The sequence below is a fragment of the Sinohyriopsis cumingii genome, chromosome 16 (assembly GCF_028554795.1).
Source record: "Sinohyriopsis cumingii isolate HCF-2022 chromosome 16, ASM2855479v2, whole genome shotgun sequence".
NCBI classification, from domain to species: domain Eukaryota; kingdom Metazoa; phylum Mollusca; class Bivalvia; order Unionida; family Unionidae; genus Sinohyriopsis; species Sinohyriopsis cumingii.
Window position 1 is genome coordinate 38,729,005 of NC_142976.1, and position 23,179 is coordinate 38,752,183.

The 23,179-nt window shown below is 34.5% G+C and overlaps 1 protein-coding gene across 12 annotated transcripts in view; it reads right to left on the minus strand.

The window, feature by feature from the left end:
- Positions 1 to 22,523, minus strand: part of LOC149780245 (pre-B-cell leukemia transcription factor 1-like) — a 121,944-nt gene extending 99,421 nt beyond the window's left edge. For 11 of the 12 annotated variants that reach the window (XM_089937025.1, XM_089937026.1, XM_089937022.1 and 8 more), the window contains exons 1-2: positions 22,116 to 22,523; positions 13,861 to 13,934 (exon numbers count right to left, since the gene is read on the minus strand). In XM_089937025.1, the coding sequence (XP_089793151.1) occupies positions 13,861 to 13,934; positions 22,116 to 22,294 (253 nt within the window). In that variant the 5' untranslated portion in view covers positions 22,295 to 22,523. The remainder of the gene's footprint in view (positions 1 to 13,860; positions 13,935 to 22,115) is intronic. The other variant, XM_089937021.1, reaches the window with a different exon arrangement.
- Positions 22,524 to 23,179: the final 656 nt, after the last annotated feature.

Consider the following 23,179-nt stretch of genomic DNA (forward strand, 5'->3'; position numbering starts at 1 on the left):
AGAATGGTGTGCATTCCATCCTGCTCAGGTCAGACCGAGTCCACTGCTGTGGTGTGTCTCTGATCAAGACACTATTGTAACCACTTCTCCACTATGTAGCATATAATGTGCTAATGTGCTATTAAACATCAATCATCCAGCCAACTAACTTTTCCAGTGTTCAAAACATTTCTAACTGATACTTTAAACTCAATCTATTTTTGTGTTCAAGCAATGAGCAGAAGAAGCATACCACAATATTCAATGTGTGGCAATTATTTTCATTATATGAAAACCTTTCCCTGTCTTTTCCCTGCTATAATTATTTTCATTACTACCCCCCTCCCCCATTTATTTTTGCCCAATTTTAATTCCAGTTCAGTCTGGGAACAAACCCAACAGCATACAAAATGGCAAATCTCTAATCAATAACTGTCAGTGAAGACAAAAATCAATTTCTTCTCATTCTGTGCCTCCCTGGTCTTCAGATTATGTGTGTTTGGAAGGATTTCAGATAAATGGAGATGGGAGCCTAAATTTTAATTGCATTGCTTTTCTTTCCCAACAGATAATCAGACTGAAGCCTACAACCATACTCTGCATGAAGCCATTTTTATAGCTCCTAAATCAAAACTCAGCAAGGAATGTTTTTTTTTTTTAATGTACTCCGGGGTTTTATGGCTGATGCTACCAGGAATCTGGAAAATGATGGGCTTCCAAGATGGTGAACTTTACATTTAAAAAGGCAAATCTTCAATTCCAGAGTACAGAGTTGAAAAGATAATAAAAAGACAACCTGAATTAATTTACTGTGCAGAATGGCAGATGCCAATACCAAGAATAATTGGAATATTTGAAAGTTAAAATTTCAAATTCATTATCTGACTACTTTCAGCCTTTTTATCCTTGTAAAACTGTTTGGTATGTTTCATTATTACACGAAATTAATTTCCACAAGTATTTTCATGTGTACTGAATCCAGCAGGATAAGACTTAGGTGATGTACAAAATTAAGATTATACAACATTTTGTTTAATGCTAGCGGCATTACAGGTAGGATGCTGCATGATAAAAAATGGTAGGCAGAAAAAATGGGGTGGGGTGGGGTACTTATTTAAGTATACATGGATATTATGTCCAAGACAGCATGTTTAGCCACTATTACCATTCCATCACAAGAGTGTGTGGGGAAATTAAATGCATGAAGAGGTTTGACACAAGCATTTGTTTTTAGTTCAAAGTCTGATTCTACTTGTTATTTTATGGCTATCAATGGACATTTGATATTAGTGGCTTCTGTAAATTATATATTTTAGCCTACTGAAAAATAATTTGAACATGGGTGGAGGTGTGATATGGGAGGAGTGTCCTTGAATGTTCTTGAACAAAAGACAAGCATATTTTACACTTACGACTTCTCAACGAAAACAGAGAGATATTTTTTTTTAGTTTTCAATTTACACAAAGCAGTTTCATTCAATGTAACGAGTCCAATGTTGTCAGCACATTTGCTCCTGCCATACGGATTGTCAAAGTTGTATGATCAATGTAATCTGTGCTGTTGATTCATGTTTCTTAAGTTCTGTGCGCATCTAAAATGATAGCTCTTGATGACTGTCGGAACACTAACTCAAACAGAACCATATAATCAAATGCAACCTGAACTAGATTTTGTCACTAAGCCATTCAACACGTTCACTAGGGCATGAATAGTAACTTGATGGTCAAGACAAGAGTCTCATAGCTGAGTTTTGTGTTTTGCGGTGTTTACAAAATACCTCATAAAAATGTTTTTTAAAAATGCAATTAGTTTCAAACCATGGAGTAAAAATACCCAATTATAATTCCACAGCCCCTGTCGTGATGGAAAAACAGAATTGCTGACCTCAGATGCTTGTCCACCTATCCTGAATGTACAGCATAGTCCCCATTACTGGTCTAAATGAAAATCTAGAGACAAAAATCCCTCATCCCCATGAAAATTAAATGGTTCTGCTTAACTTGACAATTTATTTTGCATCATCGTGCTTGCTGTTCTACCATTCCACATACTATGGCACCAATATTTCTAGCTTGCAACCCTTTCTTTCTTATCTACTCCATAGTGTATTTTTTGCTGCAATTTTAATCTGTAACTCCATGAAACTGTACCTCTGTTTATCTACACCTCTATAAATCAGTCATGACCTGAAATGTTCACCACATATTGGTGTATGCAGAGGAAGGATTCCTGTTAAAAGCCTGCTTAAAAATCAATAGGATATCAAGATACTTGCCAACATCAATTCAAAATTGGGGAGATATGTTTGGTGACCCTACTGCACCAACCAATCTGTGGTACAGAAAAGGGAAAAATTATTAGTTTTTCTTGCATTACATTACACACAAGCTTCTTTCTGAAAAGCCTGGAGTTTTAATATTAGATTACAGATGTATGGGTGATATAAAATGTCAGCTTGGTGAAATTTTCAACACAAATTTTGATCCTTTAAACTGCTTTGAACACCCAGAATGTAACATAAATTTCTCCCCAGCAAAGACCATAAGTAGCAGGGGTGATGGGAAAAACTGAAAGACCAGCAGACAGAAATTTACAAGTCCTGAATCCTCATTCATTATTTATGATGTCCTTTGTGGGCTACAGGAAATAAGCCCACAGGCCATATATGAGACCCTTTATCTAGGGTGTAGATGGACATTTATACGGACAATAATCTAGGGTGTGGATATGAAGCGCCTTCAAACAATCAAAAAACAGCAGAATAAAAATTATGATCCTTATTGTCTGTTTGAATCTGAAATTGTCATCCACAAATAACTTGCTTCTGATTATGACAAAACTACAAGTTTGCAGCTAATTCTCTTCATCCAAACACTATTAAAACTTTGTCCTATGCCAGCCTTATGCAAATATATCCCAACCCCTAGACTCATTTTAAATGAATTTTCCAACTCTTAAACCACTCTGCTGTTTAAAGAACACTCCAAGTAGCTCTCAAAGTTTGAAGTCTCTACCTTCCCTTCAAGTCATACAATATTACCCAAGCTGCTTGCATTTCCAAATCTAAAGGTCAAGTTGTACATTACTCACTTCTTTTTAAAAACACAGGAGGATGGTATCAAAAAAATTTCAGTCTTAAAGTGTAATTCAATCCAGTGCAATGAACGGAGGACTGTCTGCAGTCTCACCCACTGACAAGACACCCACGACCAATTTTTTGAGATAAAATATCAAGTCATGTAAGCTACTGTGAAACCTATCTTGAGCGACCATCCCTTCTGCCAATGAAAAATGGTCGCTCAAGATAGGTTAATATCGAATTAAAGATTATTACATCATAAAGCACTTGATCCATGCATTCATCACAAGTGGTCTTCTGAGACAAATCTTTATGCACCGGTTTATTCTGTATCATTTTATAATGAAAGCACCTTGAGATTGAAAATATAAATTCTAATGCATGTATAATGCAGTGTTGCACAGAGAATCGCAAGGGTAGAGGTCAGTTTTACCCCTCACTCCATATTTGGGAGCCACACAACAGTCTTGAAAGGACAAAGAAAAATAATAATACACAATGCACTAATATTGCTATAAAAATAAAGCAATCTTATTTCATTCAACAGCTTTGCCACCACAACTTTGTGGCCTGCCTTCTTCTATCATAATTTCCATGAACACTAACATTACTGCAATACAAGTTTTTTTTTATATTGAGCTAAAGTAACTCACATAAAAATTGACATGCCTGAATATCTGGTTAACCTGAAATGAGTTAAATAATGGAATTCTCCATCCCAGATCTTGCTTTCATTTAAGTTTTGTGCCCACCAGCATTTGTTATAATAAATACCTATATTATACATTATTAAGATACTGCACTTTAAGGGAGCCATAAAAATGGTATACATTGTAAAATGTACTGAATTGATTTTTCAACAAGGGTGTGTCCCAATAGTGCCTTAAAAGACAAAAATGTAGTATCTAATAATGTGAAAGTAAATTAATGGATAACCATTAGCCAAGAATGAAAAAAGACAAGAAATAAATTATGCAGGAATTATTAAAAGAAACATGACTAATTTAATAGGCCCCATAACCACTTCATGAGAGACATCAGTACATTGAGGTGCTTTATATTGAGGGCCACTGGAAGAATTCGTTCATGGCTCAAACTGTTCGGCTTTGTACGGTACAGAGTTAAAGGATTTACCTGCCAATCCTTGAAGAGGATCCCCTATATATATAAAAAAAAAAAACTTTTAATGGCCTTTGTCAATTTCAGTGTTGCCTACAGCTGGGAGCATTCAATGCAGGTAACTCAATCCTCATGCCTTAATTACCTCTAGAAAAATAATAATCTGCCCACTAGACCCACCCATTCTGCCAGTTGACCCTTCCATTATACCTGACAGTGATCTGAGTCTAGCATTTCTCATTTGCACAATATCAATTTTTAGATTCAACTGATAGAAAAATCAGAATAATACTGACATTTATGCGTCTGAAAGAAATGAAAATGAAACCCAGATGCTGTTTAAGCCATTACTATATGGATTTTAAAATACTTTTCATGCCAAAAATAACCCCCATGGAATGTTATCTTTGTTGAATCTCTAGAAGCATGCAATCTTAACTTTATCCTCTGATGTGATGGAATCTTAAAGCTTATGTGTCCTTGTTAGGAGAAGAAGAAAGGATGATTAAGATAAGCTTGTGTGTACACTTTACCAAGACATGTGAAAACATGAACCACATACGTTACATGTCTCAGACTTATTAAAAAAATGGAGCGATGCAATAATCAGCCCCCCTCCCACTGACCTGGACATAAAATATAAATAGACTCCAAATCAATCTCAAACATTCTGTGACCAATCAAAAGCTGCATTTAACATTTCATACATGACTTTTAAATCTAGAGTAACAACAAGTATTTGATATACTCAGTCAAGTTTTATGATGGTGGAGCTATGCATTCAAAAATGTTTATACTGGTTCTTGTGATCCTTGACATGGTAAAGTTAGCCCCACCCCATTTCCCTACTGCATTGGTTTTAAAATTAGGGTAGGTAGGTAGTGTATTTGGTGTTTGAAACATTATATATATATATATATATATATATATATATATATATATATATATATATATATAAAATGATTAGTATATATAATGTACTAAGCACTTTAAGGAAAAGGCTAAAGCAGCTCAATCAGAGGCACACAAGAAACTGTAGATTTTTCGAGCCCTTTGGATTCCTTACAGAATCTTATTTCTGAACTACTGTTTGAAACACTTAAATTTACTTTGATCTTTTAACTAATGGGGTAAATAAGGGACATCTTTCTCCAATTAAGAAACCATTTCTCAAATAAATTATCTGAATGATATAATAATAACAGGACAACCTTCTTGTTCTCAATCATGGCAATATCCCCAACAAATGGACTATCCCTACAAAATTATTTTTCCTTTTAGTTTAAGCAAATTTACCATCTGTAAAAAGTACAAGATAATAGGATTTGACTGCAATGGGATTTTATCAGAAGCATTTACAAACATATCAACAGCATTTTTGCAGCTTCTGAGATAAAAGATACCGTGTAACTTGAAAAACTTAAGTGCTGCAAGCACAACATTTTTGTTCAAGCATTTTAGATATTCATACAAGAGAAAGCTTAACACACAGATTGAACAAAAATCATCTGAGTGATGCTACTCACAAGTTATCTTGTTTTTACTGTGTATAATAATACAACCGTGTGGAAAACTCATCTGAGTGATGCTACTCACAAGTTTTGGTTTTACTGTGTGTAATAACACAACCTTGTGGAAAAATCTTGTATCATTTTCTCGAAGTATATGCATCCAGGTTTTGATAATCCGAATGCACACAGTACTATAAATTATGAGATAAGGCCTTTGACATAAAATCAATTTAGCACACTGACAATACCTAGATCCATGTTTGTACATACCTTTTTAACTAACTCAGTATAGGAAATGAAGGTTATATAAGGTCGAACCAACAATATCTGCACTATTTGGTACCAGCTGAACTTATTCAACTAGAAAAAGTTTTGAAGTTAAAAAGAGAGATTCAATATCCAGTCAGCCCTAATTTAAACAGCTACTTACTGAAAAATGCTGAACTAGCCTACTAATGCAGGTGACATGTGAAAAGTTCAACGATGAAAGGTCAATCTGTTTCTGAACAATTGTCATGCACCTAATATATCACTCCCTCACTATAATGCTGTTCATTGTAGCCACTGATTGTATTTCCTCATTATAATACTGCCGATTTTAGCAACCAACTGCACACCCTCACTATAATGCTATCCACTATAACCACCAACTGCACTCCCTCACTATAATACTGTCCATGGTAGTCACTGAGTATACTACCTATTGAGTCTGCCTTATAATGAACTACATCAGAGATATAATCATAGTAATAAATAATAAAATGACCCATTGAGCATGCATACCTTATACCAGGAAATGTGTTATATTGAAGGGTGATATGAGGGAGTGCATTATTATTGCTGTTATTAGTTGTTGTACATAGAATTCGAAAATATTAATTAAAAGTCATGTAATACTTGTCCATAAATATAATGTACACTTAATTTGAAACATTTATTCTGAGAATGACTAGAAACCTGTCGGTATTGCAGCAAGGCGGGAAAAAAAACAGATTCATCAAGTTCTAAGCACGTGTCGGCAATGTATTTTGTTGGTATCTCGTGACTACCACATTGACCCGTGCTCTCCGCTTGTTGAATATGTTTTTTTCCAAGTTGCTGCAACATTTACAGATTTCAGGTCGTTGTTTTCAGAATAAATATTTTTAGAAGTTTATGTTCATTTATTTTTCTGTAAATAGTACGTGACTTTAATTTATATGTTCAATTTGTTTTCCGGCAGCAACATTAAAAATGATTTATTGTTGATATCGCGCGACTATTTGAACTCTGGTGTCATTGACATGTAGGTTGCGAGATTTGTGTAGTCCGGTGACTCGGAATGCAAATGGGAAGTTCTATGTCAAATTTCAACAATGCCATTGTTCAGGCTAGTCTGTCAATGGATTAAAGGTAAAACAAATGCTCTGCTCGCAACATCTGAGAAAATAAATCATATTCCTATTGATTTCATCAGGTATATTTTTTGGTAAAAGTATCGGCAAAATCCAACTTTTCGACAGGGAATTGACTCTGACCATACACCCCAACATAAACGTCCAAATATAAAAAATGGGGTGGCAAGGGTCAGAGGAAACTCAGAGGAATAATTTTCTATTCAAAGAATTCAGTTTTTTCTTCTTTCCATTGCAAAAAGAAACTTGTGTAATAACTGACAAAACAGAACACAGACATAGCTGTGTCAACAAGGTGCTGCATTCTTATCATAGCACACCCTTACACAAGATTTAACCATAATCATCATAATCCTTCATTATAGACTGACATGTCACCCATTATCTCACTAAAACCTCAGAATCAGTCTATAAAACTAACTTTTTTTACCCCCTCCCTTAGGCTAACTTTCTCAAACCTACTTAGAGGGCTCCCATTGTATCAAGTTATTAATCAAACTGTCAAACATGGGTCTGGCATAGCTCTAGCCTCCAGGGCTTGTCTACCATATGAACTAACCTTGTACAAACAAGCACACCTGCATTGACCCAGAACAGTTGTTGCATTACATTTAAATGAATTCAGATCCATGTGGTTAACTTAAACTCATATATATATATATATATATATATATATATATATATATATATATATATATATATATATATATATATATATATATATATACAATGAAACCTGACAGACACAGACATATAAAAGAAACCCGTTTGCTACAGACAGCATTTTTTAAATAAAAATTCCAGCACTCTATGTTACAATTAAAATAGCATCTATGACTAAAAATTCAAAATTTGTAAATGAAAATTATCAAATAACTTTATGACGACAAATTTTCAAATCATAATCTAGTGTCTATAAAATTACATACAATAATTTCCAACTTTTTACAAATACAGAATAGACTACATTTTTACCTTTTTCAGACCAAAAATTAAAATTTCCTGACTAAACAATGGTGACAAATTTATTGATTTAATTAAGCTAAAATACTTAAAACTTGCAACTAAAAAGTATAATCTAAACTACAAGATTTTATCTGTATCATGAAACTCCTCCCACGTATAAGAGAAGTTTCTGTAAAAACAAAAATTTAAGACTTTCAAAATGTTGTGCTTTTTTTTATAAAAAAAATTCCAGACATTTTCAATATCTGATGAAGAAAAAAAATAATTTCAAATTTTATACCTTTTCCAGACCAGTGCATGAACCCTGTATAATGTCATCAGAAGGTGAATAACTATTTCAGACTCTTATTAGTGAGTTTTAACTATATGGATGCTTGGGTTATGCAGATAACTGAGTGATTTGTGACTGAAAGAGTCACCGCTCATGACAAAGCAAAATAAACTTACAAATATGTTAGATAATCAAAATGGCAATTTCCATGATGCTTACACGCCTTGACTTGAAAGAAGAACACACGAATAATCAGATAACTAAAACCTGACATGACAACATCTAAACAGGCAGCAATGATATTCCCAATCATCTTCCTAGTTAAATGTAACAAGCAATCCAACTGGATCATTTTCTTTATGTACAAGCAACAGGTGAAAGGTCGGAGCAATGGGAATTGATTGCCACATGACAAGATATGTGAAGAGATGGTTTAGAGAACTATAAAATGTGAATTTTAATGGCAGGCCTACAGCTGAAGCTGATGAAGGACTGCTGACGGTCTGTCAAAGCTAACAACACTTGTAAAAACAACCTGGTTCTTCTTTTATCAGTATACTTTAATTTGCCTTTATTTTTGTGGTTAGAAATTCCAAGATTTTTCCAATACTTTCCAAGGGTCTGAGAAATTCCATGGCCCTTGAAATTTGTTTTTTAAATTCCAAAACACAGGACCCACAGGAATGCTGGGCAGCACTGGACAAATTTAATCCCTGGATGCAATGAACAAGTTGAAAAACATCAAGCAAGTGTACTTCTCCATGACCAATTAGGCAAGAAGTTTTTAAAATAGTTCTTCTGTGTACTTTCATTCAACATACGATTTGTCAAAGTCAGCATCATTACCAGCAGGATTGTTAAATTTCAATCAGTGTTATAATCAAGAAGTTTGTATCCACTACACAAGGTATGAGTTGTCTAGAATTCAATGTATGAAAAATGTGAGAACCGAAAAACTGATGGATATCTGTGCAAAACACAATATGTAATTGAGGAAGATGTTTCATCAATTGAAAATAGGGGAATCGTTATTTTATTTGGTAGAAATGTGTGTTAGTGTTTAATGGCAAATCAGCACAATGATAGCTAAATATAGCATTATAAATATGCAATTAGGGGGCTATTTCTGAATACATATAAATAATCTGCTTCCAAACAATTTTCGTTTATCCTGATGCCTAGTTGCATTAGAAACATTGTTTTTCATTGGATATTATGCTCGAACATGAGCAGAAGGATATAGAGTTTTTCTTTTTGTTTGCTAACAGAATCCATCATGTCTTTAGTGTCCCAGCCACATTTTATTCCAAATCCACAACTTGTCCAACTTTTTTTGTGTCAAAGATTCACCTGTCTGTGTGCAGTTCAGACTTGTCTGCCTTAGATCTCAGGCCAAAATTGATCAAATCGGGACACAAAAAATCAGATTCAGACAGCTGGCAAAAAATGTGTTACCCTCTCTAATTTGTAATGTGAGTAGAAAGTCCAGATTATTTTATATCACTGTACAGCTATATCAGAGATCTCGGAAACACTTAATTACGCGTATTTGGACGCCAATTTTTATCTGGGACACAGAAAACCACTGAGACGGGAGTCATGCGTACGCATGTAATAGGTGTGCATCAAAATTCTAAGACTTGCTAGTCCTGCTTCAGCCACCTGCTTTGTGAAAAAATGTGTTGACCAATTAGCTGTGCTGATATTTACAATGACAGAATTCAGTGACTGAAAGACCCCTTGATGTACATACATGCTGCCATGATAAGAGTACACCGAAAAGAACATGATGCAACAACCAGGCAGCAAGTTCAAAGGCTTTGACTGGCGGCCAGATGAGAAAATGAACTGATGTTTACAGTGATTGAATTCAGAGTCAGAAAGACCCAGAAATGTACATGCGGTCATTTATAAAAGTACATCAAATAAACAACTTCAGCTTTTGTTATTGTGTTCATTTCCGAATGTATCGGAATAAGTAGTGCACGAGAATCAAGACATGTTGAGACTTAGACAAAATGCCAGTCGTAAAACTGGATATGTATTTTGGGATTAAATGGCAAACTTGCAAAGATTGTAACGAGATTCAGAACAGTGCTAAAGCTGCTAGAATTGATAGTTCAGATAGGACAGTAGGTAAGTGTAATTAAGTGTGTGATGCCTAGCTTAGTGTTTGGAACAAGTCCTCACATGATTGACAAAATTCAGTATCACTCTGATGGACGAACAAGGGCTATTTAAGAGGTATATTGACTGACCATACTTTTTTAAAAATGCCCCTCGCCTTAGCCCAGTTAGTTCTAGTGTTGTACCGAACTGTATTCTTCAATAGATCAGTAGCTAGGCCTAGTTTTGATATAAATTACGTTGACAAACTCTTGACCATTCACATGCATATTTTGATAGCTGATTGACCATTAACTCTTTTCCGAGTAAGGTAGCAACTATCAATTTCTGGCATGATATCCTTCGATGATAAAACATACAAACGTGTTTTAAGATCAGAATCGGTGATCTGGATACATATTAACTGCTTCTTGTACACTATTTCGTCATAAAATTAATTTGAAAATCTAAGTGAACCAGTAGGCTGAATGGGAAATAATGACGGACTTCGCTAAGTCTGGGATGTACCAGAATATTAGATTGTCTGTTTTCATAAATCATCGAGCAAATATTTTCTGAAAATTATACAGATCAATGAAAGCAAAGCCAAGGTATTATTTTATTAAAGATTTAACTTTAAAATGCAAATTATGTCAGTCAGAAACGTATTGGACAAATGCTATGTTGTGGAATTTGCGAGATGCGTTTTAAGGTCTAAGCTGTTTTTCGACCGGACACATATTTGCGAAAATACGGGGGAAAAAACAGCAAATCAGATGCTATTTAACCATTGCCTAAAATTACTACTAGGACGGGATGTAGACAAATAAATAAATCATAAATTTGCAATTCTGTAAATGGACTGTTGTAATTAAGCTATATTAAAGTGAGTGATTACATTATGAAAACCTCTCTATCTAAATATAGATGCACGCACGTCTGTGTTGATTCTGTAGGAAAGAAGGGACTGCAACTTTTGATGGTGGGACTCCTAGTTTTAAAATCCTAGCGAGACCTCTGGCTACAGGTATCTACTCTTTTTTTAATACCACCCACTTTGGTGTATCTGAAATGACCTTGAGCTTGGTGGTAAAGGAAGACAAGAGGAACACAACAGCCTTCCCAAAAGCCGTCGGTCCGTCGGACATGACCGACAAATTTTTACCCAGACCGACAGTTTGTTAGTCGGCATCAGACCGACTGTCCGGCAGTTTTTTCACTCTGCACCGCTCGAGTAGTCGTTCTTGAATCTAGTTTGTTAAACAGATTTTCATTGGTTACAAGCTTCTGAGCGATCCAATCGCTACGCCTGTTAGAAACAGTTATGCGGCTCACCTGTCATCATGGCATCGTTGAAATATTACGACAGAGCGAAAACAGGGAAAAAAAGAAAACTATCTTATGAAGAATTGAAAGAAAAGAAAAAGGATGTTGAAAAACATAGGGTTGAAAGAACCTTTAATGATAAATGGAAAGAAAACAGAGACGGGTTAATATTTGATGAAATAAAGCAAGTTATGCAGTGTGCCATGTGTCTCAGTTTCTATGGCGAGAAAGCGAGGTCTGATGAAAATTTGTGAAACACAAATGCGTTTATCGTCGGATGTACAAATTTTAGAATGTCAACAATAAATGATCATGAACTTTCCAAGTCCCACAAAAAAGCATCAGAGTTTGTTTCAGGCAGACAGAAAACTGCTCAGGAAAAATTAGGGTCAGAAGCCGGCAAAGCACTTAGGCAATTAAAGGCAGCTGAAAAAAGTAGATTAGTGCATTTGTTCAGAAATGCACACGCAGTAGCCAAAAATAATCGTCCACTATCAGATTATACATGGCTGTGTGAAATTGACAAAGCTAAACAGTTAGACATAGGCAGTACATATATTAATGACAAAGCAGCTGCAGATTTCATACACAGTATAGCACAGACAGAGAAGCAAAAAACTGTCAATCTTAGAGTATAATCCATTTTTTGCCTTTATGATGGATGGAAGTACAGATATCTCAGGAGATCATATACATAAGAACTGCAATGAAAGGTGTTGTTAAAGAAAGGTTCCTGAACATCAGCACTCCAAACTCAACAAAGTCTCTGGATCTCTTTGAGAATGTTATGCAGGTCTTCAAGGAGAACAACATCAATGAAAGTATGATTCATTATAAAAGTGTAACAAATTCTGTAAATTTGATTAAATAAGATCAGATTTTTTTTAATTCTACAAAGCAATGAATTTGACTTAACTTTACTTGATTAACATGTGTTATTTACACTTAGAAAACAGAAAACAAAACACGTTACAAAATACCTCAATTTTGTTATATTTTGTCGGTCTGACAGATTTTCAGGTTTTGTCAGACCAAATGTCTGACACTTTTTTTTAGCTTTCGGGAAGTCTGCACAATTTTCCAGAGTTAAAAAAAATTAATGGTTCCAGGAAGGGAATCACCTATACTCTAGGCCTTTTCATTAGAACTCAATAATTCCATGTCAAAATAACAGAATGATTAATAATTGTGGCAAAAAGGTCATGTTTGTTTTACATTTGGCAATGAGCTCAAATATTTGGTATAGAAAGCAATATTCAAATTTGCAGGAATGTAATTTTCTCCACTCTGATCATGCAGAGAATAAATATTCAATCAGAGAAAAAAAAAATCTGCCTTCAGACAAGAATCTAACTAGTGATTTGAGTGTCATTCAAAATCATATCCACTTGAATTCTCTTCTTTACTGAAAAGAAATTTTTGTTGTCTATCCACAATTACTTTGAGACCTCTACAACAATCAAGGGCTTAACAAGTTATGGTCATTCAAGAAAACAATATCTAACACAAAAGGATACAATTTTTCTGTTTAACTGACCAGAAATAAGCAGAGGTGAAAGAGAGCAGGCACTGTTGGTAACCCCAATCTAGAACTTTCTCCAAGCAAAACTCATGATATGTTCTAAATTTCCAGGACAAAGACCTATATCCTACTTGCATATTTCATTGGTACAGGTCTCAAATGATATAAATATATATATATATGAAATATCAGATCAGTACATGTTTTGGAAGTATTTGGTTCATTTTTGTTCAATATAGGAAACGTTACACTGCGCCAAGGAAATGTGTACACTGGCTTGCACTGAAACAAACCATAGCATCCAATCCTGCAAGGTCTGGGCAGGCTTAGAACCTACGCCTTTCAGGAGCTGCCAACCAATGAACCACCATGACCCCTAAACTCTTGATGGAATTTTCATGCACAAACCAGACTGGCAAATCTGGAATGCCCAACAAATACAGGAAAAAAAACTTCTACAATGCTAAAGAAAACAGCTCTTTATCCACTGCTGCTGCTGCTTCTGTCATGAAAATGTACACTGCATTTTAGCATCAATAATCTGTACACAGAAACACATTGCAAATATAGTTTTATGTAAACTTACCTGTCTTTTCCTTTATTTCACATAAAACACTGAAAAGGGCTGGCTTCATTCTGTGGCAGTTTAATGTGTGTTTCCTGAAATCGAAGGAAAAATGTGAATGGATCACTACAAATTAAACTCCAAGCTGCAGAAGACTAGAGCTGAAACAAAGACCGAATTTTCCTATCGGAATAATCGCTGAATGTATACCGAAAAAATCTGAATTAATGTCTATGTTAATAAATAAATCAAACGTCATTTTTCTTGACCTAATCTGGTGTGCAATGACCCATCCACTCCTGCCAATCTGCATAAAAACTCTGTCATTTAAATCTATTAAATTACATTTTAGGGTTGACTGATTTATCAAATAAATTTAGGTTATTTTCATGTAAATTAATTCACTAAATTATCACCATGGTTTTTTCCCCCTACCCAATACTGGCATACTTGCTAGGTCAAATAAATCAACATTCAAGCACAAATTTTATACAGAAATATTCACCAAAATGTATTATATTTTAATGTCCTGTTTCATAATTCAGCTCTACAGAACTATGACATCTTGAGGTTTAAAAGAAAATAAAAGTAAGAACTACCTTACAGTAGTCCCTCACTCTAACAATGTCATTGGGAACCATAAAACAGCCAATTGACAAGTGATCCTACGAGGTAGGTTCAAGGCAAAAAGACCAGATCATTGGCTATACCCATGGTCCATGCTTGGGGCAATTCAGGCAAAACTTCCACCTACTGACCATTATTTTACCAAAATACAGTGGTATTTTTTTTATTTTCTCAAATGAACATCTGAAATGATTATATTGTCTATTAAGTGTTTCCACATTTTAAGTACAAAATTAAACTCTTTTGTCTTTTTCTCTGTTCAAACAGGAAGAAAAACAGTTTCAACATTCAAAGGTAGTATTTTCATGTTTATTTTACCAACATCTATGAATCTTGTCAAAAGTTCACCAAACTAAGAGAAACAATTTCCATGCATTTCTACCCCAATCACAACCAAATTGTTACTCTATTGAGGTTTATTGGCAGACTGTTAGTGAAGGTTAAATTCATATTGTGAAATGTTTATACCAGACCAATTTTCTAATTCTTCAGTATTCTCCAAAAGTGCAGCCATATAACATATTTTTTTATATCAGACCAAACCAATTACAATAGTTCATGAAGATGAGTCAATATTCTTTTGTTTTAACTATCTGGTGCAAAGGTTAAGTAAATAGGATTTATTCTGCCAGTTTTGAATATTCCAAATTAAGACCTCACTATACTCACTTCACCCTAATAAAAAAATGGCAGAAGTCACTTTACCCTAAAATTATAATCCAGCATCTATACTAGTGTTATACATGGAATATTACTGTGAGGGACCAATGACTTGTGACAGAACAGCTTTATCCTTTTCATGATACCGAAAATGTGTGTCCCAAGTCGTTTCCAATAAACCAAAGTCATCACTATAATATGATAGCAAACACCAAAATCAAAATTTATATTATTACAGCAGCACTTCAATCTGTCAAGTACTCAACTTTTCTCAAAATTACTCAAGTTCCCAGTTAAAGTCCTTCCCTGCAAGAAGCTCAAAATGCTAAAAGGAAAAAATCTGAGGATGCTCCTGATGACTATGCCAATGTACACAAGTATAAGAACCAAAACAGAAACAGCATCAGATTGTAATCAGAGGGTTGTGGGTTCAATACCCAGTAAATCTTGCCTAGATTGACTGCCTCAGTGTGTCCTTGAGTAGCTCCCAAGACTCTGACATATAGCCAACTGACTTGCTGAATGTACGGAGAAACCCAACCAACCAACCATGTAGATATAGAAACCAAAAGATATGTATACCAAGTAAGCTATATATGTCTCATTTTGGAGTGAACATAAACAAAGACGATTTCATGCTAGACTACGTTGAACAGGCATACAGACCAAGATATACTGCTTTGAATGTAATATCAAGATTTTTTGTGTGCTAAATACGTCACTAATGATAATGCTTGCTCATTAGTATGTTAGCTACGGTGGCAAGTGTACACGCTTGTTATTTCATGGACCCAAAATGCTCAATACAGAAATGAATGTAAAAAGATTATCTGTTACTGAAGTGCAAATGACGGTTCTGACTTTAACACGACTGAAATTAATTTAGGAACCACTACCAGGGATTTACAAAATGCACTTGTATAACTCCTGGAATGGGGTCAAATTTGGCTTAGGCAAGCTCAAGCCTCCAAGGCAACTGCCCATGGGAAAATCCCAAAAGTTGAAAGAAGTAGAAAAGATCATGTTCTGCTTTTAATGCTTTATGTTCTGTAAGTTTAATACTTAGCATATATATAATCAGCCCCTTTATTTATATGTACCACATTTTCTATTACATAACTGACCACTTTCTTTCAGCTACCTTATTAGGTCAATGTCAGGGTCAGCCACACACTTTCTCTCATGGACATGATCATGTGAATCTTTAAAGCAAGTTTTTACAATTAAGGAATAAATAGAATATATTTTCTTTTCCTATGTTAATACCAGATACACTTCAGCGTGTGGTACCAAAAACATGATATTATAAAGAGTGGCAATGCCACGAGTTAAAAGTATCCTTTTTTATTATTGCAAGATGAAATATAAAAATGTCAAAATTTTAGAAAAGTCACCCTGGTTTCTGTCGATCTTAATGATCGGTTACCCGTGTATCCAATCAAAGGGAAATTATATTAAACATGAACCTGAATTGATATGTTGTAAGTTCATACATGTCAACCACTAACCCCCCACCCACGAGAGGTATAAGCATAATTATTACTAATATGAACAACAGAAAGTGCAATCTGAGCATAAAAAGAGTAATCTATATATATTACATGCCATAATTTGAGAAAACCGTATTAAAAACGTACATTTATTTTGGTACTTACCTGCATCTGCAGTTAGTTAAAATTCTTGTCACAAATTGGCTAATTGGATTAGTACGAGAATACAAACACAAACAAAATGATACATTATTTATACACAGCATTCACTTTTACTAGTCTACATAACACATCAACTTTTGCTGAAAGGTCATATAGTTAAGTCCTCAATTCTTAATGCTGTATTACATCACTATAGAATTTCTCTTTCAAAATTTGTAAAGCACTATTGATTTGTCCTTCTATTTAACAGTCTCTCTCCTCTAACATTTTTTAGTCATATAACATCCACGAGTCGCCTCAATAAAGCCGATTTCAATTAATATTTGGCGCCATGTTTTTTTTCAATACAAACTGGTGTGCTTCTTACATGTTTATCAAACTATAATGAATCTGAGACACAATATCCTGAATTCAAGAAAAACATCTTTTCTTAGAAATATCATGTACAGTTACTATAAATAGAAAAAATGGAAATGTTACGACGTACATAGCCAGATGTCTTACAGGTTGAAAATATAAGATCAGCAAACATAGGTCTACAATGGAAACAATGTCACATGACACAAGACTTGAATTGTACTCCCTATTCTGCATCTTGCTCGTTCCTGACATCGCCAGATATATATAATCTTTGATATGAACTTTGAACAGGATTGGACTGACCTAATCTGTCACAGTAAATTACATTTTGTCATTTTTAAAACTAGTTTACTCCTATCTGAAAACAATGCAATATATGTTAGCAGCACATCACAGCAGATTTATCGTTCTTAACAAGGTAGTAAGGGGAGATAGCTTCCAAGAGATGCAAATGGCATTTGGTCAAATTTCTTTATGATTAATTTACATGTCTGTAATGTAAGCCAATTTCAATTAATTTGTTCTAGTTCTCAAAGTACGCATTTTTGTAGTTTCAGGTACAACTTTTCTAGGTGTACACAATCAAGTGTCACATGTCCTGATGGGAAATCTTATATTGTCACATTGAAAATATAAGGATATATTTCTGACATGTGAAAATATTGGGATGAAAAAATATTAAAAATGATTTTGACAATAAGACAATATTTCACAGTGAAAACTATAATACATTTTAACTTATTAATTACATTTTAATCAGGACATTTGTATGTATCCACAATTTGCCAACCTTCAGGTCCTAGCCTAGACTGTGAACTTGCTGACTTTAAACAATCAGTATGGCAATGATTGTTTGATGCATGTCACTGATTTCAACGAGAAGGTATTAATTGTTCATGATGTAAGTTGTGAGATTTGTGACAGATGTGTTTTGAAATAAAAAGCAATTGCCTCTTGATGATTAACCACCAGGAAGATTTTGTTCAAAGTGTGATCAACGTACCAAACATTTAGCATTCACAAGAAGTGTTTATGACCTCTTGTTAACGTATAATGACAGAAGATTGAGACATACAGCTTGACAAACAATTGAAAAAAAATAATGGGACAGAAGGTAAACATTAGCCTACAAGGAAATTAAGATACCAAATTATCTAATTTTGGTTTCCAAATGATCAAAAGGCTAATTACACGTGCATGCGATGGGACACTAACTGACAACATTGTCCAAATATAAATAAGGCCACCTGAGCTGTAGTACTGTGGAAGTGCACTCAAATTATCAAGCTAAAATAACTATCTGTGGAAGTGCACTAAATTATACCAAAGTGGTAGAGTATATCAACAGTTTAGTGTTTAAAAAAAAGAAAAGTACACAGAAATCTTATCAAACCAGACATAAATTTTTGGTCAGCCCAAAGCAAGAAATGTACATATTTTTTCGAAACCAAGAACAGCAGAGACCATTATCTGATGTTACAGATAAATAATATTTCCAAATGAAAATCAAACAAACTGATGTTTGAGGGAATTTCACTGAAGTGCCAAAAATATTTAAGACAATTTATGCAGAGTCAAATGCTCAATTATTTCTTAACAAGTTCAGATTCCAGTTCAGAATGTAAAAGGATTTAAATTATTTTATCAGCATTTACTCAATTTTACTCCTTCACTGAAAGAATTTGCTGACTTTTATATAACCTGTGTTTCTGACCAATTTTTTATAAAAAAAAAACGTCATTTTGAAAATTGGCCAGTTTCAATTCAGACTGAATGTAAGGGTTGCTACTAATTATTACTAGTCCAGAGTAAACAATAACCACTGATCATAACAGAAAGTATTCACTGCCAGGTATACTATATGCCCAAAACTGGATTCAAACAAGGCACAAAGCAATCAAGAAACTTCATGTACAAGTAGCCAATAAATGATCAGTAATGTAATAAATCAATGAATAGGAATAAGATAGAATTGCATGTTGCATCAAATATATACAATGATGAACCTTATTTTCTTGAAAACATCTTTGCCAAATTTCAGCTCAAATGAAGGAATACTAAAGCAAAAAATAAAATAAATGATTTCAAGCAGCCCCCTCTGTAACAATCAGTAAGTCAATTACTGTCAGTGAGTTATCATGCATACATCAATAAGGCTATATATGCCCTAGGTGACACTGCAGGAATACTTGTAAGGAACTACAAAGCTGGCCAACTTCACAGGTTAGTCTCTATGCATCCTTTTGGGAGATGGGGTTGAGCGAGCATCATCAATAGCTCTCTATTTACTAATATAAATAAGCGTTCTGTGGTCAGCACTGTTCACAACTGCAGCATCTGGTTTGCGGTTTGTTATGTATATTTGTTTTTGTGTACTTGACCTTTGCCCATCAGTTGGGGCTGAATTCTGACCTATATAACTGTTTAATTGGATTTGAGTTCAGGATCTAGCTTTGATTGTGACCATGGAAGGTTCTGGAAGCAGATTTGTTTACAGTTTGGTGTAATTTTCTATTAAGGTGATTGAGGTTTTTTCTTCAACAAAAATTGCAACATAGGTCAAGTGGAAATGAATCAAGATTTTTGTAGAAGTTTTTATTCCTATGTTAATATCAGTCACTGAATCACTTTTATTAGTGTTCAAATATAATTTTTCTCAATTATTTAAATTATTAGCTGGATTAAAAAATGCTCATTAACCTTTTGCATTAAAGCATTATCATGAATTCATTCAAGGCATTCTGGATTATATCATTGAGATACATCAACCTAGTAAAGAATATTGGTACGTCAGCAGATGCAAGACTGGAATTCATTTGAACACTATAATTCTGGACTTACAACAGAATTTTTTTGATTATTTTTTAATTTTATTCAAAATACTGAGTTCCTTTTCTATTTTAACTATTTTACAGAATTCAATTGTTTCTTGAATTTTACTGAACCTGCTGATTTTGTTTCTTTCTGTTACTTACTTTAAGATTACAATCTGATTAAAACAAGATCTTCACCATCCTGGGTGAACCAAATCAATAGGCATACACTGATGCTCTTCAGCTCTACTGCTTGGTTTCCCAAATGTGAAGATATAAGACTTCAACTAACTGGCTGATAAAATTAACAATTATGCAAATAACACAGGTCATCAGAACATGGCCCCTAAATAGTCACTGTTAGATCTTCAAATAGGACAGTAGAGATCCGATATTAAACAGATAGTTTAAGACTACAGTCATAACAGATGGTGATACTCAATATTATCCGTTGACATTCTTCATTCAAATATTCATGAAAAATAGTCTGATTTGAATGTTCAAATATTTGGTTCAGCTCTTATTTGTATGCCGTTACATTAAAAATTTCTGTATCAATGGGTGGAGATGAGACACTTAAGAAGAATGTAATCCAGTCAATAATGACAAGGATTTTAAAAACAAATTAAATGTATGTCATAGTCCGTAGTTTTCAACTGTAAAAGACCAGCACATAACTGGACCACTTTCATGAATTTAACCAAAGAGTAATTGCTTGTAAGGATTTTATACCAATCTATTCAGTCCAGAGCAACAACAACAAAAAAAAACAAAACATTAAGAATTGTATACAACTACTCTGGGTGAAATTATAAGTATATGCCATGCAGTGATACATATCGCAAAGAACTACGCACAACACATGTAAAGAATAGGCATCAACACTGTAAATGATAGATATCAACACCTGTAAAGAATAAAGTGGCAAACAAGTAACATGGTGAAGATTAAAAGTAACTTTTGTACGATGAATATTCTTTTGAATCAAGTCTCCACTTATAGCATATAAAAACTGACAAGTTATGAATAAAATGAAACATCTGAAGAATTGTTCACCCGGTAAAATTCAATATATGGGTGTGTGGGTCTAAAATGCAACAATATAAGAACAAAATGTTAGTGTTGCAGAAGACGACGACTCCAACGGAAAATAAGTGTGATTTAGCCAGTGGCCAGTTGATAATGAAAAGGCTGTACATTAATAGCTAGATGATGCTGAGGAAACTAAAGTAAAATGTCTTCCCAAAGACACACCTAGGCTACTTACCTGGTTGGTACTCAGCCTATGACCGATTGATTACAAGTCCAATTTTTGACAAATGAGCAACACTATCAGAAAATGAGCACAGAACTGACCAAGAGTTGGATGTCAAATTGCATTTGCTGACAGAGATAATTGTCACCCTTTTTTAATTTTTAATCGTCTTCTCTGTAAATCAAACATTATTTGCTCATCAGAGGCTTTAGACTGGTTTGCATTTCCTTTTTTTTTTAGACTGGTTTGCATTTCCTCTGACCCTTCCAACCCCATTTTTATAAATATATTTTGATATTTTGTTTGGTTGTGGTGTCCGAGTTGCAATTCACCACAACCATGCTATGGCAGCATAGGTTACGGGCAGACCTTACACCAAGCCATTACTTGCAATATATATGTAGGAAGACTTATTTATATATATATATATATATATATATATATATATATATATATATATAAAATTGTTCACGTTGCTAGGAACACTCGTCGGCTGCTTACCACAGTGGCGCCGAATTTCCAACTTTTGATAGTCAATTATCCCCCACTACTGCTTAAAATGCCAAACTATCTAAAACGGGGAGAGAAGGGTCAGAGGAAAATCGGATTAACTTTAAACTTGTTTTTAAGAACGCTTGACAAGAGCTAGCCTCAGCCATGCATATTGTAAAGTTAATAAAAACATATCTAGAACATGCATGAGACCAGAACTGTAGCAAAGGGTGCCCATAGGATCGACACATTCTACCGGCACACAGTTAAACCTAAATGCATCTTAACTTCGATAAGATATAACCATTGTACCAACAAATAGATGCACCACTGTATTTGCTAACAAGAAGGGGGGGGGGTATCCATGTTGCCCTACTGAGAAACACAAAGGTGTCGAAAAAATCGACATGTAATCACCAGGACCTTGCTTGTGCCTCGTCCAAACTTTGATCTGTAATTGTCATAATCTGTTGCAAAATGTCCCCAATTTCTTGTTTCCGTTGCTCAGAAGGTTCCTGTTCCCCCATGCCTCCATATTGACCCATCATTCCACTGCTCGTCAAACTGACGGAACCTCCCTGAGGATGCATATCCATTTTTCTCCGTTCGTCAACACTGATATAGAATCTTTAGTCTTGCTACAATCAGGTGAAAAGCATGCACTTCTCCGTAATCCAAAGCATGGATAAACCGTTCCGGTTCACGGCAACCAGGTTTAGTTTCGTGATTTCACATCCACTTGACACTTGGGGTGGGTATTAGAACAATGCCAGTCAATTTCCACTCATAACACATTATGGCGGCCAAAACGACACGGTATCAACATTTTTCCAATATGGACCAATCAAAATCATCTATTTCTGTGACATCACAAAAGTTATTATTACTGACCAATCATTGCTGTATATAAGCCAAGATCTTGTTCTCCGCCTTCGATAATGATTGACAGGTGCCCTTTTCTCGCCCTTCAGGGAATATGCCTTTGTTAAGTCCAGCGACCCTCAAGCTTTGCATAAATTTCCCATCAAATTTATATCATAACCAGATCTGTGTCCTTAATGGCCTCAAGCCTGAGACCATATCCAAGAATATGAAGAGTTTATTTCTCTCAAAAAAATGCCTAAAGCATATTTTGTTATCAACAGACATCCATCCCAATGCACTTTCATACGAAAATGTATTTGCCCTAACGATGCATTTGCCTGTGGATAGTCCTTAATAGAAAATTAGGAAATGCAATGTTAATGTACAGTTCTTATCAAAGAGTATCGATCTCAAATAGGACGAGAAACTTTACTGCATTTGGCATAACTGTAATATCTTAAGTTAGGAGCAAAATATAATAACACTTTGGTCCATGTCTCAGTCCCACTCCCTTAGTTCCATTTCCCACAGAATAACAAAATTTATGTTATGATATTCTTGGTGATACTTTTAACCAAATTACCATATCTTGATAATGTTCTCATAAAATGTTCACG